The following is a 15,556-nucleotide window of genomic DNA, read 5'->3' as shown; positions in this document are numbered from 1 at the left end:
TTAGAATATTTTGTTCTGTTGTATGGATGTTACTTTAGTGAATGTGCTTTGGGTTATGTGGAACCGCCAAATAATGGTTGATCTAGAGTCCTTTATACGTGTACGCATGCTGTGAAGACACCAACGGGGGGATGATGCTGAGGCTGAAGCTGCAGCTGCGGCTTAGCTAATGCTGTTGATGCAGTCATTGAAAATGGTCTCACGAGATTCGGATGGCCCAGAACTGCATTGTCGTCACATAGTGTCAAATATCAGGTATACTTCCAAGGGATGACGCTATAATGTTTTATAAAAAAAAAAAGTTAAATACATGTGATAGTGTATACATTTTTTACATTTAGAATGATATCCTGTAAACAAAAGGTAACACCAAACCATTTTAAGTTACAGGTAATTGCACGTTTTTGGAATCGTTCACAATTAGGGATGTCCGATAATGTTTTTTTGCCAATATCCGATATTCCGATATTGTCCAACTCTTTAATTACCGATACCGATATCAACCGATATATACAGTCGTGGAATTAACACATTATTATGCCTAATTTGGACAACCAGGTGTGGTGAAGATAAGGTACTTTTAAAAAAATAAAATAAAATAAAATAAGATAAATAAATTAAAAACATTTTCTTGAATAAAAAATAAAGTAAAACAATATAAAAACAGTTACATTGAAAGTAGTAATTAATGAAAATTAGTTAAATTAACTGTTAAGGGTTGGAATTGGGGGTTAAATCACCAAAATGATTCCCGGGCGCGGCCACCGCTGCTGCCCGCTGCTCCCCGCTGCTCCCCTCACCTCCCAGGGGGTGATCAAGGGTGATGGGTCAAATGCAGAGAATAATCTCGCCACACCTAGTGTGTGTGTGAGACAATCATTGGTACTTTAACTTTAACTTTTAACTTTAAAGGTTAGTACTATTAGTGGACCAGCAGCACGCACAATCATGTGTGCTTACGGACTGTATCCCTTGCAGACTGTATTGATATATATTGATATATAATGTAGGAACCAGAATATTAATAACAGAAAGAAACAACCCTTTTGTGTGAATAAGAGTGAATGAGTGTAAATGGGGGAGGAAGGTTTTTTGGGTTGGTGCACTAATTGTAAGTGTATCTTGTTTTTTATGTTGATTTAATAAAAAAACCAAAAAAAAACCGATACTGATAATAAAAAACTGATACCAATAATTTCCGATATTACATTTTAACACATTTATTGGCCGATAATATCGGCAGGTCGATATTATCGGACATCTTTATTCACAATCATTATGAAAGACATGAGTCAGATTTTTTTTTTTTTATGCATTCTAACTTGTAAATTAAAATAAATAAAAGTCAGCTGACAGCGGAGCCAATGGGGCTCCTCTATTTCGCCCATAAAATCCAATAAATATCCATCCAAAAAGCGCCAACAATACTCCATTTACCTTTCGTGATTTGAATATCAACCAAACATTAATAATATTGTTAATATAAGCGCGAACGCAGATAAACTATTTATAGTGATAGGTCACTTTTGTCCCTATGTTTACGATATGAAGGAGGGAGACTGTCTTTGAAAAAGTCAGTTTTTATTTATGTTCACAAGTAACACTGTCGAACTAAATAGGCAGAAGCGCGACACACACCCGACGGCTCCTCAAACATTCCTCTACTTCTTTACTACCACTAAGACTAGGTTTAATACTGCAGGCATACCTGCCACTGCGCTCTGCAGCCCACATCGAATAATTACAGTTCACCAGACAATATTCCCATCCCTACAGTATATTCTTTGATAACCTGTTCTGATTGATAGTACGCAATTACAGAAATGTTTAACAGACTGAATATTACATTGTATTAATAAATAGAGAAGGTTAAAACATTGTCATGCAGAGATATCTATACCATTAACTTGTACAACATGTAATGTACAGAATACCAGAAGCATTTATTCAGGTAGAAATATCACATTTGCATTACCTAACATCTTTGACAATCAAACCATGATCCTAACAACCCACATTTTGTGTCAATAATGTGTGAAACTGGTATCTAAATATAGTGTTGCTTCTACGTAATGCAAGTGCTCCTATAGCAGAAATACAAATTATGTATTCCTACAAATGACAAAATCTGGCAAAACACCAACACACTGCAAGTATTTTTTTTTACTCTCTTTAAAAGTATGTTTATGTCCTTTTTTGTTTTGAGCTGTTTAAAAAAAAATTCATTAGCAAACTAATTCAAACTTAAAAATGGTCTTTCTAGGGTAAACTTATTAATGATGAAACATTAAATGTATCTGCGATTTATCACAATGAATTTTGAGTCAACTATGAACAAACTGCAATTAATCTATATATCCATCCATCCATCCATCCATTTTCTACCGCTTGTCCCTTTTGGGGTCGCGGGGGGTTGCTGGAGCCTAACTCAGCTGCATTCGGGCGGTAGGCGGGGTACACCCTGGACAAGTCGCCACTTTATCACAGTAATCTATATATATAAATTATATATAATTATATATATTAATATTAGGGAAGTCAAAGTTAAGGCGATAATAACGCGTTAACTATAAGTTCCTTTAAAGGCAATCATTTTTTAAATGCACGTTTAACGTTTTTGACACAGGCTTGAAAATAGCTAGCAGAACTGCACAAAGAAAGGGGGACTTTATGGAAATCTCAGAACCAAAGCCATGGCAAGTTGTTCACTGGAAGAGACAAGACAATTTTACCTTCAATCGCCGTGAGACGACATCATTGGAGCGAACGTTCAGCGCGCATTGCTGCTTGGAGTGAGGAGAAAATTCAATTCCGTGTTTGTATTAGTTAAGTGCATTGAAAACATGACATGTAAATTGTTACTCAACTGCTTTAGTAAGATGGAATACAAGCTCAGCAGAAACAAAGATGGTAGAGAGGAAATTTAAAGTCACTTTTGGCGAAGATTTTTGTCAAAATATGTCTTTTTTCATTCCAATCACACACGTCCGGTTGGTAACTCCACGGTAATAGCGCTACGCTTCACATCCGGTTTAACCAACAAAACATCGAAAAATTGTCTTAAAATACGATCATGCTATTCTGTGATATTTCTACCTAAATAAATGTTTTCTGAGAGATTGAAATTAAGTGTATTGCAATGGCAGCGGCGATATGAAGGAGAAAGATTGTCTTTGAACAAATTAGTCTTCTTCTTTGCTACCACTCCAACTAGGTTTAATACTGCAGGCATGCCTGCCACTGCCCTCTGCAGCCCACATCAGGTAATTACAGTTCATTACACAATATTACCATCGCTATAGTATTAACTTTTATAACTTGTTCTGATTGATTGTTCGTAATTGCAGAATGTTTAAAAAGCTGAATATTACATTTTATTAATAAGTAGGTAGAGAAGGTTAAAACATTGTCATGCAGAGATATGTGTATACTTTTTGTATACTGTATATTTTTACACTCTTAAGAAAAATATTTTTGTAAAAGATTTAAACCATTTATCATCATCAAGATGTTACTGCTGCCTCACTCCACATGACACGGTATTTAGAGAAGAAAAGATTGGAGGCACATCATGTATTTACATCTGAGGGGTCCACAATCTAAACATTAATCCATGAAAGACAAAGTTGGACTTATTCGTGCTTCGCTAAGTAACATATTTGATTGGCATAACGAGTGCCGTGCCGCGAATGAGAAAAAGGATATGTTTTTTTGCAGTTGATTTCCTGCTACAACTACTAGTCCAATCTACAATTCATGTCTGCAGTTTTATAATGGTGTGAAGTTCATATTTTGTCTCATTATTTAGCTGTAGATGTCCCTGTTGTTCATCATAAATCTTTGCTAGCAATATCAAGATGCAGTATATGCTGTTGAGTCTATGCGAGATTTATTCATCTACTTTATTTATACTATTAAGTATATTTTCTTGATGTTAACAAATATCACCAAAAACGCTATAATATGGTCATCCGTATCGAATAAAGCAGTTGGCTTTCCTGCACAACAACAACAACTCAGCTATTAGTTTCTGTTATAAAAATCAAGAAAAAAAATACGGTGGATTGAACCCATCCATCCATCCATTTTCTACCGCTTATTCCCTTCGGGGTCGCGGGGGGCGCTGGAGCCTATCTCAGCTACAATCGGGCGGAAGGCGGGGTACACCCTGGACAAGTCGCCACCTCATCGCAGGGCCAACACAGATAGACAGACAACATTCACACTCACATCCACACACTAGGGCCAATTTAGTGTTGCCAATCAACTTATTCCCAGGTGCATGTCTTTGGAAGTGGGAGGAAGCCGGAGTACCCGGAGGGAACCCACGCAGTCACGGGGAGGACATGCAAACTCCACACAGAAAGATCCCGAGCCCGGGATTGAACCTAAGACTACTCAGGACCTTCGTATTGTGAGGCAGATGCACTAACCCCTCTGCCACCGTGAAGCCCTTGGATTGAACCAACAATTACAATATTTATTACTAGTACTTAACATGACATTAGTTTATTTGCACAACCAGGTCTTCATAGTTATATTTACACAAACTAATGCAACTCTTGTCCTTTTCTTAAGTTTAATTCTGCTATAAAACACTACTAATTTAGTAAAGCAAAAACTTGATTTCACAACAGAAAGTCTCCCAAACAAATCAAATGTTCAAACAAACATTTTACAAAGTGATCGCTGCAGACACTGGCGGTCTGATTGTATTCCGCAAGAAGATGAAAGTGATAGCCATTTTCTTCGACGCACTTTAGTTTTTTTCTGACTTTATTACCTTTATGAACCACTTCTTTCAGGACTATATGAAATATATTTCCTATCTAGTTCAACAACTGGAACACCCAAGAACAGAACAGCGATACGTAATTTTCTGCTCAAACTCTACACTCAGTCTCACTTAAAATTTCATTTTCCACCGTCAGGCCTGGAGCCAAACGGCTGGGATAAACGAGGGATGACTATTAGGACTGTGAATCTATGGGCACCAGACAATTTGATTCGATTCGATTCAATTCGATTGTTGGGGGTAACGATTTGATTCAGAATCGATTCTTGTTTTAAAAATGATTATTGACTTAAAATCAATACTTTTTAATAATATTGGGTGCCAGTTCTATGATTAAGTTCATTCCTCCATAAAATAGATAAACAAATGTGATAATGTTCTATATTATTTAAAATAAAACTGGATTTTTAAAATAAAATTCTACCAAAACATTTCATAAAGTCAAATACAAAAAAGTCAAAATGCTAAGAGTGCAAAGCAGTAATCAAAGCAAAGGGTGGCTATTTTGAAGAAACTAGAATATAAAACATGTTTTCAGTTATTTCACCTGTTTTTGTTAAGTACATAACTCCACGTGTTCATTCATAGTTTTGATTCCTTCAGTGACAATCTACAATGTAAATAGTCCTGAAAATAAAGAAAACACATTGAATGAGGAGAAGGTGTGTCCAAACTTTTGGCCTGCACTGTCTATGTTAGAATTTTTTCAATCGATTAAGAATTGTTACATATAAGAATGGTGACTCATTCAAAAATAGATTTTTTTTGACACCCCTAATGACTATAGTAGTAAACTGCAAACACATCTCTAATGACTTATTTTATTCATCCTTCAATGGTATTATTGATTAACTTTAAAAGCTTTGTTTACTTACAAATAGATGATCAGTCCTTCGCATTGGTCAACATGTCCCTAATCCTTTAAATACTTATCTAATTGAATGTTTCATAAAGGGTATTTGTGTTAAAATATCTGGTAAGCAGTTTAAAATAAATGTTTCTTTTAGAGATCTTTCTTGACATAACCCTGCAAACCCGTTGTCTCACTTGAACACACTTGGAATGGAACGGCTCTTAACCACCTTGCCAATGAAAATCAATTAAAATAAAACGAGCGTCTATTCCAGTAACACTCCAAAATATCTACAATAGTAGAGGATGAGAGAGCAAGGCATTGCATGAAGTTCTAGCTCGTCGTCGTCTAATTGGAGTAAGTTTTCAATTATTTTCTCCAAAATCTTGAAAAATGAAGTTGGAAGTATAACTGCGTACAGTATTTCAACAAAGTTAGCCAGGATGTAAGAAACAGTTCATAATTGGTTGACGAAACAGTACAAAGTCTGTGTAATTTCATTTCACTTCATCCTTTTTTCCATCCCTCCGGAAAGCTCAATCTCAGAGGAAAAGATGACTCTTCTTTTCTTAATAACGGCTAAACACATCAATGCTGCTCTTCCAAATGACCCCCCAAGCCGTTAGCAGGAAAGTAGAAGATAGAAGTCTAATGAAAAGAGGTGTAATAGAACAGCAACGTGGCTCAGAGGCTTGCTGCTGTTTAATTCTTCTGGATGTTGCAAATGCCTGAAGACTGCTCCATTTTAATTGCACCCCTCACGCCATTCTAAAAGGAAGAACGCTGTGATAGGGCTTTAATGAATGTGAACGAAGGACAGCCTAGTCAGTTTGTTTGGCACACAACTGGCAGCCAGACACAAACACGCATACCCACACAGCAAAGTAACCTGTTTGCAGTCTCTGATAGAAGACAGAGATTTCGAGTGACCTACTGATACTGTATAATGATGAGATACATGATAAACATGTTAATTCCACTTCTATGTGCTGTCTGCACCAAACATAACCTAATTAGTATGCACACATATCAGCATAATGTGTGGTATGCATACAGACATAATCAGGACACAAAATACGTAAGAAAAAAAAAAGTGCCTTCAATAAAACAAACCATTGTTTTGTAGGTGGGGATTAAGGTTGTACGGTACACCGCTAGCATACTAATAAAGTACAGCAGTACTAATGAATTAAAAAAGTACTATGCTGCCTTTGGCGGCGTGCCGAAGTGACATCGCTGGCCATATGAGCAGAGGCCCACGTCGTGAGTCAACAGACACACATACCACTTGCAAGCAGAAACAGTTTATAGTCGAATGTACATATTTTGGCTTTAAAATTAACAAAAAAAAGTGAAGCGATGCACTGTAGAGTCGTCACGAGCTAGTGGAGGGACGTTCGCCGCTAGTTAGCTATCTAGCAGCTAAATCGCTAATCCTTGCCTCCATGGCGACATATAAACTACGTTTCTTACAAGTGTAATCCCTACGGGATGAGTAATAGCTAAATAATGCTCACTACACACGGTCGGATACAACAGCTAACCGCTAACAGCAAGCTAGAATGTAAACAAATAGGTGGATCTATACAAATATCGACTTTAATGACAACAAGTACATACGCTGTATTTAGTCAATACTACAAAGATTACATCTATGTTATTTTATTATCATGTAGTAGTTCTAAGTGGGTGTGGGTATTAAAAGCATCTAGAACTATAATACAGCCAAAACAGCTTGCCAGAATAAAGTGGAGGAGGCTGAACTTTAGTTTGGTGCATTTATTTCACTTACACTGAACACAAATATAAACACAACATGCTCCCATCTTTCATGAGTTGAACTCAAAGATCTAAAACTCTTACTATACACACAAACAATCTATTCCTCTCAAATATAGTTCACAAATCTGTGTTAATGAGCATTTCTTCATTTCCAAGCTAAGCCATCCCACCTCACAGGTGTGGCATATCAAGATGATGATTAAACAGCATGATTATTGCACAGGTGTGCCTTAGGCTGACCACAATAAAAGGTCACTCTGAAATGTCCAGTTTTATCACACAGTGCAAGGCCACAGATGTCGCAAGTTTTGAGGGCGCATGCAGTTGGCATGCTGACTGCAGGAATGTAGACCACAGCTGTTGCCCGTGAATTGAATGTTAATTTATCTACCATAAGCAGCCTCCAAATGGCGTTTCAGAGAATTTGGCAGTGCATCCAACCGGCCTCACAACCGCAGATCACATGTAACCACACCAGTCCAGGATCTCCATAGCCAGCAGGTGCACCTCCATGACTATCTGAGACCAGCCACCCAGACAGCTGCTGCAACAATTGGTTTCCATAACCAAAGAATTTCTAAACAGACTGTGAGAAACAGTCTCAGGGAATCTCATCGCTGTCCTTAATCGGGGTCTCGACCTGACATTTTGGAACCAGTACCAAAATGTTGGTTTTGGACAATCTTAGTAGGGATGGGTAAAGAGTTCAGTACATTTTTTTTTTACTATTGGTACTACGGCCACCGATTCACGTAAAATGGAGCGATACTGTATTTGGATAACTTTTGTTGAATATGACATAACTACGTTTTCAGATTTGGCACTGACTCAGCACTTGGCGGAGAAATAAGGAGTCAAGCACCCAAGGTAATGTTACAATTTTCCATGCTAACAAAGCAAGAAGAAGGTGCTTAAAAGTACTATAAGGCTCCACTTTTTAAAGATGCTCTAGCTTGATGCTAAATTACATTGGATATGCTATCCAATAACCTATAAGCCTACTCAGTGGTCTTGTGGTTACATTGTTCGCCCTGCTTGACATTCTCCATCAAGTGTTGGAATTTGGGGTTAAATCACCGAAATGATTCCCGAGCGTGGCCACCGCTGCTGCTCACTGCTCTCCTCACCTCCCAGGGGGTGGAACAAGGGGATGGGTCAAATGCAGACGGTAATTTCACCACACCTAGTGTGTGTGTGACTATCAGTGGTACTTTAACTTGACTTTAACTTTTAACTATAGACATGCTGTCGATTAGCATGAACAATTTTACATATTGTTACTATTAAACAATTAACATTCATTATGGCATTAACACAAACAGAAGTACAGAAAATTAGCGCAGTTGAGTACCGGTATCGATAGTTAGGTATCTGGAAATTGATCCAAGGCGTAGGCCATTTCTTCATTCATGCTTTCATATTTTCAAATCCATGCTCTCAGCCTGTCCATGGTGGCTATGTATCACGAGATAGGGGAGTGAAGAACAATCAATAGCGACCATTTAAAGCTAAATTTATCAGTCTTTTGTCAATCAAAGAGCAACACAGAACCAGATTTTCTTCATGTTAGACGGCAGTGCCAAACTCTAACAAGTCAAGACTTGATAGCGGTGAAAGGCAGCAAACATCTTACCTTGGCCATCTGTGCCTGGACTCCACTGGCTTTGAGCGAAGCCACGGCTTTCTGGGCAGCTGCAGGGCTGTCAAAGTCCACAAAGCCATAGCCTGCACATCAACATACAAAGAACAGAAGACTGATGAATAAAACAATGAAGTTAATGAAATACTGTACAAAAGAAAAGCTAGGGACTATTAAGTGGAGACTATTATGCATGTTGCAGAGAAAACAGGTTGCCTTTGTTTGTGTTTTAACACTGCATTAATACTGTAAATGTGTCAAAATCAAGTCGGCTCACGGATTTTATGAAAACAGCAAGTTCCTCCATTAAATGTGTTTGAACACAGAGCGTAAACACACTTGGTGTCATAACAGTCACTCTTGTTAGCTTGTTTACCATCCAGGACTTCACATAATGTTGGCCAGTTTCGTTGTATTAAAACAAAAAAAAGGTCAACTCTGTTGTTTTGAATGCAACTGTTTTTCCAGATTAAGATATATATTAAGATATTTAGTTATGTTGTTATTGACATGTCAAAAACTGCATTGTGTGTGTACGGAGAATATTGAGCTCAATACGGCTTGATATGTGTTCAAGGATTCAAGGAACTTTATTGTCATATCAGACACATTAGAACATCCATCCATCCATGTTCTACCACTTGTCCCTTGCAGGGTTGCGGGGGGTGCTGGAGTCTGTCCCAGCTGCACACAGGTGGAAGGCGGGGTACACCCTGGACAAGTCGCCACCTCATCGGAGGGCCAACAAAGATAGACAGACAACATTCACACTCACATTCACACATTAGGGCCAATTTAGTGTTGCCAATCAACCAATCAACCAGGTGCATATCTTTGGAGGTGGGAGAAAGCCGGAGAACCCGGAGGGAACCCACGCAGTCATGGGGACAACATGCAAACAACAACCAGAAAGATCCCAAGGCCCCAGATTGAGCCCAATGAGTACAACAAGAATGATAGTGTACATAATTATTTCCATTGAATATGATATAGATAGTCAGTTATAAATAGAATGGGTTAATGGGAATAGATTATAAATAGAATAGAATAAACACATTGTGAACACAGTTCACTTTGGTGCAGTGCACTATTTTTCTTTATTCCATTCTCCACATTTTGTCCACAGAGGTACCAACCACAGTTTTCCAGTGCTTAAACCAGGCCTGGGCAATTATTTTGACTCGGGGGGCCAAATTTAGAGAAACAAATGTGTCTGGGGGTCGGTATATCTATCTATTTATCAATATATACATATATACATACACATATATAAATGTAAACTGTGAAAATCTGTTGTACAGTATGTGTGCTTGGGTCCTATTTTTAGGAACACTTATACAAAACCTCACAATAATGTCTTATTGAATGCTAAAACGTTATGACAGTCCGCCCTAAAAAACAGAATGGAATTTAAAATTTTTTTTACAGAATGAGACACTCAGAATGTACATGAAAATAAAGAATGTGGGATTTACAATATTAACTATGAACGATAAAACACTGAATATTGACAACATATGAATATCACACCACCTCTCGATCGACATATTTTGCAATCAAGCAAAACGCAACAAAAATGCAACAAACACAGCGAAATATGAACACGAAAGCTAAAAAAAAAACCCACCTACAATCTGATATATTTGATATATCACCAAGCTTTAGAACTTTGTTGTAAAAATCGCCTTCTGCGTCTGTTCCTGACACCCACATTTCAGACTGGCCGCTCTGCAAACACTGTGTGGAAACACTCCCCACCCACACTGCTTGGTGCCTCCTCTGAGCTGCTGTGACTTAGATTACCATAGTAACTAATTAGATTACCATAGTAACTAGTATATCATACAAAAGCGCAGATTTCAACCATTGAAATACTTTGTATAGTTCAAGACTTACGGTCATTTGAAAACATCACTGCACGTCATAATTGAAACTACAGTTTCCATCTTAAAGATCTAAAAAAAATATTTGGGAATGTCTGAAAAGCTAAGGGGCCGCATGCCCAGGTCTGACTTAAACCATGCACACACACACACACACACACACACACACACGCACACACACACACACACACACACACACACACACACACACACACACACACACACACACACACACACACACACACACACACAACGCGCACACACGCACTGTGGTGTGTTGATTGAACAGACATGTGGACATATACAGTACATTTTGCAAAAGTATGTCGGATGTAGAAACAAACATGGCGGTACCAAATTTAATTGATGTTATCACATCCCTTGGGCTTCTGATGGTATGCAACAAGTTCATGTGAGATAGACCAGAATGTAAAAAGGCAACGTTTTAGCAATGCCCTGCTTCATAAAAGTTAAAATTGTAGAGAATTTTGTGCAATAACATCTGCTTTACAAATGTAACAATAAAATACCCAAAGCAAGTAGTGATAACAATGTCATCCTTCCCTTTTCTACCACTTTTCCTGTTTGAGTCATTAGGATTTAGACAAGAGCAGTGTTTCTTAACCTTAGTGCTCATTGTTGGGCCTAACAAAAAATGTCTGTTATCCACATTTCTCAAAAGTACAAAAAACCCTGACATATTTAGGTCTAATGGGCATTCAAGGACTTCAAATAAAAACGGGACATGTTTCCTCATTTTTATTTTATTAGGACTGACGTTGATTAAATGATAAAGAAAAAAAAGTAGAAAAAAATATGAATCTACAAATTTTAATACAATCTTACCACCCAAGGACCTTTTTGTCCTGGCACTACTCTACTGTGCTGAAATTATTCCCCCGTGTATTGCTGATATATAGAATGATTTTGAATAAAAATATAAAAAAACTAGGGGGAAAAAATCCTTAAATTCAAAGTAACAAAAAGTTACCTATAAGCACAGAAGAAGTCACTAAAATATAATCTAAGGCAGGGATGTTGAACTAAATTGTTTTAGGGTCGACATTTCCAGAAAGCTAAGGACCCGGGGGCCAGACTTCTCCCTTCACTATTAGTCTTATTTTGTATAGTCTGGAGAACCAGTGTCCTCTACAGTAGACATTTGATTTTGATGTATATATTTTTTGTCAGACTTACAGGAGTACTTTGCTGTTTTTAACGACCTTCTGTCAAAATGTGAGTCTCCCACAAGTTGTTTGAACTGAACTCGCAGGCCACCAGTTGAATAGCACAAATGATAAAAACGAGAGGACTTTAAATAGAACCTTGAGGAACACTACTAGTATAACTAAAGAAGTTAAACAAATCTGAAGTAAACAAACTGCACCAATACCTTAAATCATATTAAGAAAAAAATGTGTGACTGCCAAAAAAGGAGAGGAGTTAAAGGGGTATCTTGAGGAAAGCCATAGTTACAGTGTGTAAATCACAAGTTTGGACCCCAGTGTTCTATGTTTGCTCGCAAGGTTAAAATGTCAATGCATGGATCTGCCAATATATTCCTCTATACCAGTGTTTTTCAACCACTGTGCCGCGGCGCACACTACTGTGCCGTGAGATACAGTCTGGTGTGCCGTGGGAGATTGTCGATTTGAGTTAAAAATATTTTTTGCAAACCAGTAATTATAGTCTGCAAATTATGTGTTGTTGTTAGGTGTCGGTGCTGTCTAGAGCTCGGCAGAGTAACCGTGTAATACTTTTGCATATCAGTAGGTGGCAGCCGGTAGCTAATTGCTTTGTAGATGTCGGAAACAGCGGGAGGCAGCATGCAGGTAAAAAGGTGTCTAATGCTTAAACCAAAAATAAACAAAAGGTGAGTGCCCCTAAGAAAAAGGTATTGAAGATTAGGGAAGGCTATGCAGAACAAAACTAAAACTGAACTAGCTACAAAGTAAACAAAAACAGAATGCTGGACAACAGCAAAGACTTACTGTGGAGCAAAGACGGCGTCCACAATGGACATCCGAACATGACATTACAATCAATAATGTCCCCACAAAGAAGGATAAAAACAACTGAAATATTCTTGATTGTTAAAACAAAGTAGATGCGGGAAATATCGCTCAAAGGAAGACATGAAACTGCTACAGGAAAATACCAAAAAAAGAGAAAAAGCCACCAAAATAGGAGCGCAAGACAAGAGCTAAAACACTACACACAGGAAAACAGCAAAAAACTCAAAACAAGTTACAGCGTGATGTGACAGGTCGTGACAGTACACCCAGAGCCGGCCCAAGCCATAAGCGTACTAAGCGCTTGCTTAGGGCCCCGCGGCCACCAGGGGGCCCCCAAAAGCAATTAACAAAAAATTCTTATTTTTTATTTTTTGCATGTACGAGTCTGACTGATGATTTCTAAATGATCAAAGATATATTATTGTACAAAAACACAATTTTAGGTCAACAGAGTGCTGCTGCTGATCTAGGCCTAGTGATTCTTCCTGCCTCTCTTTAAATGTAAAGCTGCCTCTGCTGCACTTGTGACGTTTGCCGCCCGCCGTGCAATGCCAGTGCGCACTGGGCATCAAAAGCGCAGATAGAGGCAAAACAATGTCACAAAAAAGGACATATCCTTCAGGTGCAGAAAAAAGGAAGAAGAAGAAAGTGGAAGAGGAGAAAAAATGCCATGATAATGGTATGTTTGCATGACTTGGTAATAAAAAGTTTATCAAGGAGATTTGTAGCTGTAATTAGCTTTAGTTAGGTGACGTTAGCTAGCTAGCGCGGTGCTAGCAATATGTTTTTAGCATCAGGTTACTAGTGAGATATGTTGTTTGCACAAATTGTTTGCAGCAGAGCACGGTAATTTATGTGAGTAAAATAAACATTATTTTTTACATCAACTCATAAGTTATGTGAAACTTCCCCAGGAGCATTGTTAAAATACTGTGGAGGCACAGAATCAGCCCAGAGCCAGTCCACATCCTCAGGCTCAACTGTGAGTGATGAATCAGGTGAGGAAAAGACTGTCACCATACAGTATACATTTAATTTCTTAGTATAAACATTACACCTGAAGGGAAATTAATGTAGTCAAAGTATCTCATTAATATGTGTGCCTATATGTATGTATGTATGTATTTCATCTTAGGTCCATCTCCATCTTCTACAGTGCTCTCTCACACACCTCCATCCTCTGTGCCCACTGTCCCCTCCATGTCTAAAACCACAGCTGATTTATCTAGTAAGTTAACTGCAAAACACCCTTTATAATTGCTCATTGTACTGCAGAACATTCTGAGATTAATAATTATGTCCAACAGTGCAATTTAATGACCTTATAGGTCCTTCTTTTTTAGTCATTGTCTTTCTTTGGTCACTTCCTCAGCAACTTCCACCACAACGTCCCCTTCACACCATGGACCATCATCGCTCCGCCAGTTGACCCAGCTGAGTGGCCTTCTTTCCTCTCAGATTCAGACAGGACTGAGCAGGTGATCAGAGGACCACTGTCTATTAAGGAAAACTTTTCATTCCCCAAACGGCATGATGGCCGAAGTTTTCATTATCATTATACCTACAGACAGCTAGTAAATGGGGAAAAAGTCAAGCGTAGCTGGCTGACTTATTCAAGAAGTAAAGATGCAGTCTATTGCTTTTGCTGCAAATTATTTTCCAAAAAGTCCTTAAAACTGGCAGCCGAGGGACAGCGGGATTGGGTCAACATAGGTGCACTGCTGAAACAGCATGAAAACAGTGAAGATCATTGTAGCAACATGGTGAAATGGAAGGAATTTGCCTTGCGTCTTTCAAAGGGGAAAACTATTGATGAATTTAACTTCAGTAGACTGCGCTCTCTTTGTACAAAGTAAACATTAAATATGAACAATTAACTAAAAATATAAACTAGTAATTAAAGACTAATATGTACAAGACTGATGAGACAAGATGACACTTTTACTGTAAATACAAAGCTTTATCACTTGGACTGTACAACCCCAGGCCACTCTTGTAGCTGAATGTTTTCTACATTTTAAGATTAGGAACCATATGTGGCACCCTGGACATCATTCGTTAATTCATTGGTATTATTTATGTTCTTAACTGGGCCACCCCCATATCTTTATAAATGACATGTCATTTGTAAAGACATGCCAGGCTGACAATAGGATAATGTAAACAACACTGCCAGAGCCGCAATGAGTTTATAGTAGGTGTGTGAATGATCAACAATCAATATTATTGGCAGAAATAGAGGGCCCCAAAATCAAATTTTGCTTAGGGCCCCATGGAGGCTTGGGCCGGCACTGAGTACACCTACTTTGAGACAAGAGCTATAGTGATGCATGGTTGGTTATGGTTTAAAGTCATATCCAACAATTGTGACAACGACTTTTTACTGTCAACTGAGTTTAGTTTTTTAATGATTTCTGCTGGTGGTGTGCCTCTGGATTTTTTCAACGCAAAAAATGTGCCTTGGCTCAAAAAAGGTTGAAAAACACTGCTCAATACAACAGGAACACTCAGGTGTTATTAGGAATTTGCTGCAATAATTTTTGTCTCCCAAGTTTTGAACAGAACCTAGGAGCCGGTATTGTGTAATTT

At 38.2% G+C, this 15,556-nt stretch overlaps 1 protein-coding gene and 1 long non-coding RNA gene across 3 annotated transcripts in view; one reads left to right on the top strand and one right to left on the bottom strand.

Annotated features, from left to right (window-relative positions):
* LOC133597907 (RNA-binding motif, single-stranded-interacting protein 3-like) overlaps window positions 1-15,556 on the bottom strand; it is a 379,536-nt gene that overhangs the window by 189,299 nt on the left and 174,681 nt on the right. For both annotated transcript variants that reach the window (XR_009814684.1, XM_061950903.1), the window contains exon 4: window positions 9,064-9,155. Coding sequence is in view for 1 of the 2 variants with exons in the window: in XM_061950903.1 (XP_061806887.1) it covers window positions 9,064-9,155 (92 nt within the window). In the remaining variant the exon portion in view is untranslated. The remainder of the gene's footprint in view (window positions 1-9,063; window positions 9,156-15,556) is intronic.
* LOC133592454 (uncharacterized) lies at window positions 13,909-14,509 on the top strand. Its single transcript, XR_009814553.1, has 3 exons — window positions 13,909-13,965; window positions 14,103-14,195; window positions 14,340-14,509. It is a non-coding gene; the product is annotated as an uncharacterized lncRNA (long non-coding RNA).

The sequence above is a fragment of the Nerophis lumbriciformis genome, linkage group LG04 (genome assembly GCF_033978685.3).
Source record: "Nerophis lumbriciformis linkage group LG04, RoL_Nlum_v2.1, whole genome shotgun sequence".
Lineage (NCBI taxonomy): Eukaryota > Metazoa > Chordata > Actinopteri > Syngnathiformes > Syngnathidae > Nerophis > Nerophis lumbriciformis.
The sequence above is the reverse complement of the archived record's forward strand: the minus strand, read 5'-3'. Positions and strand labels throughout refer to the sequence as shown.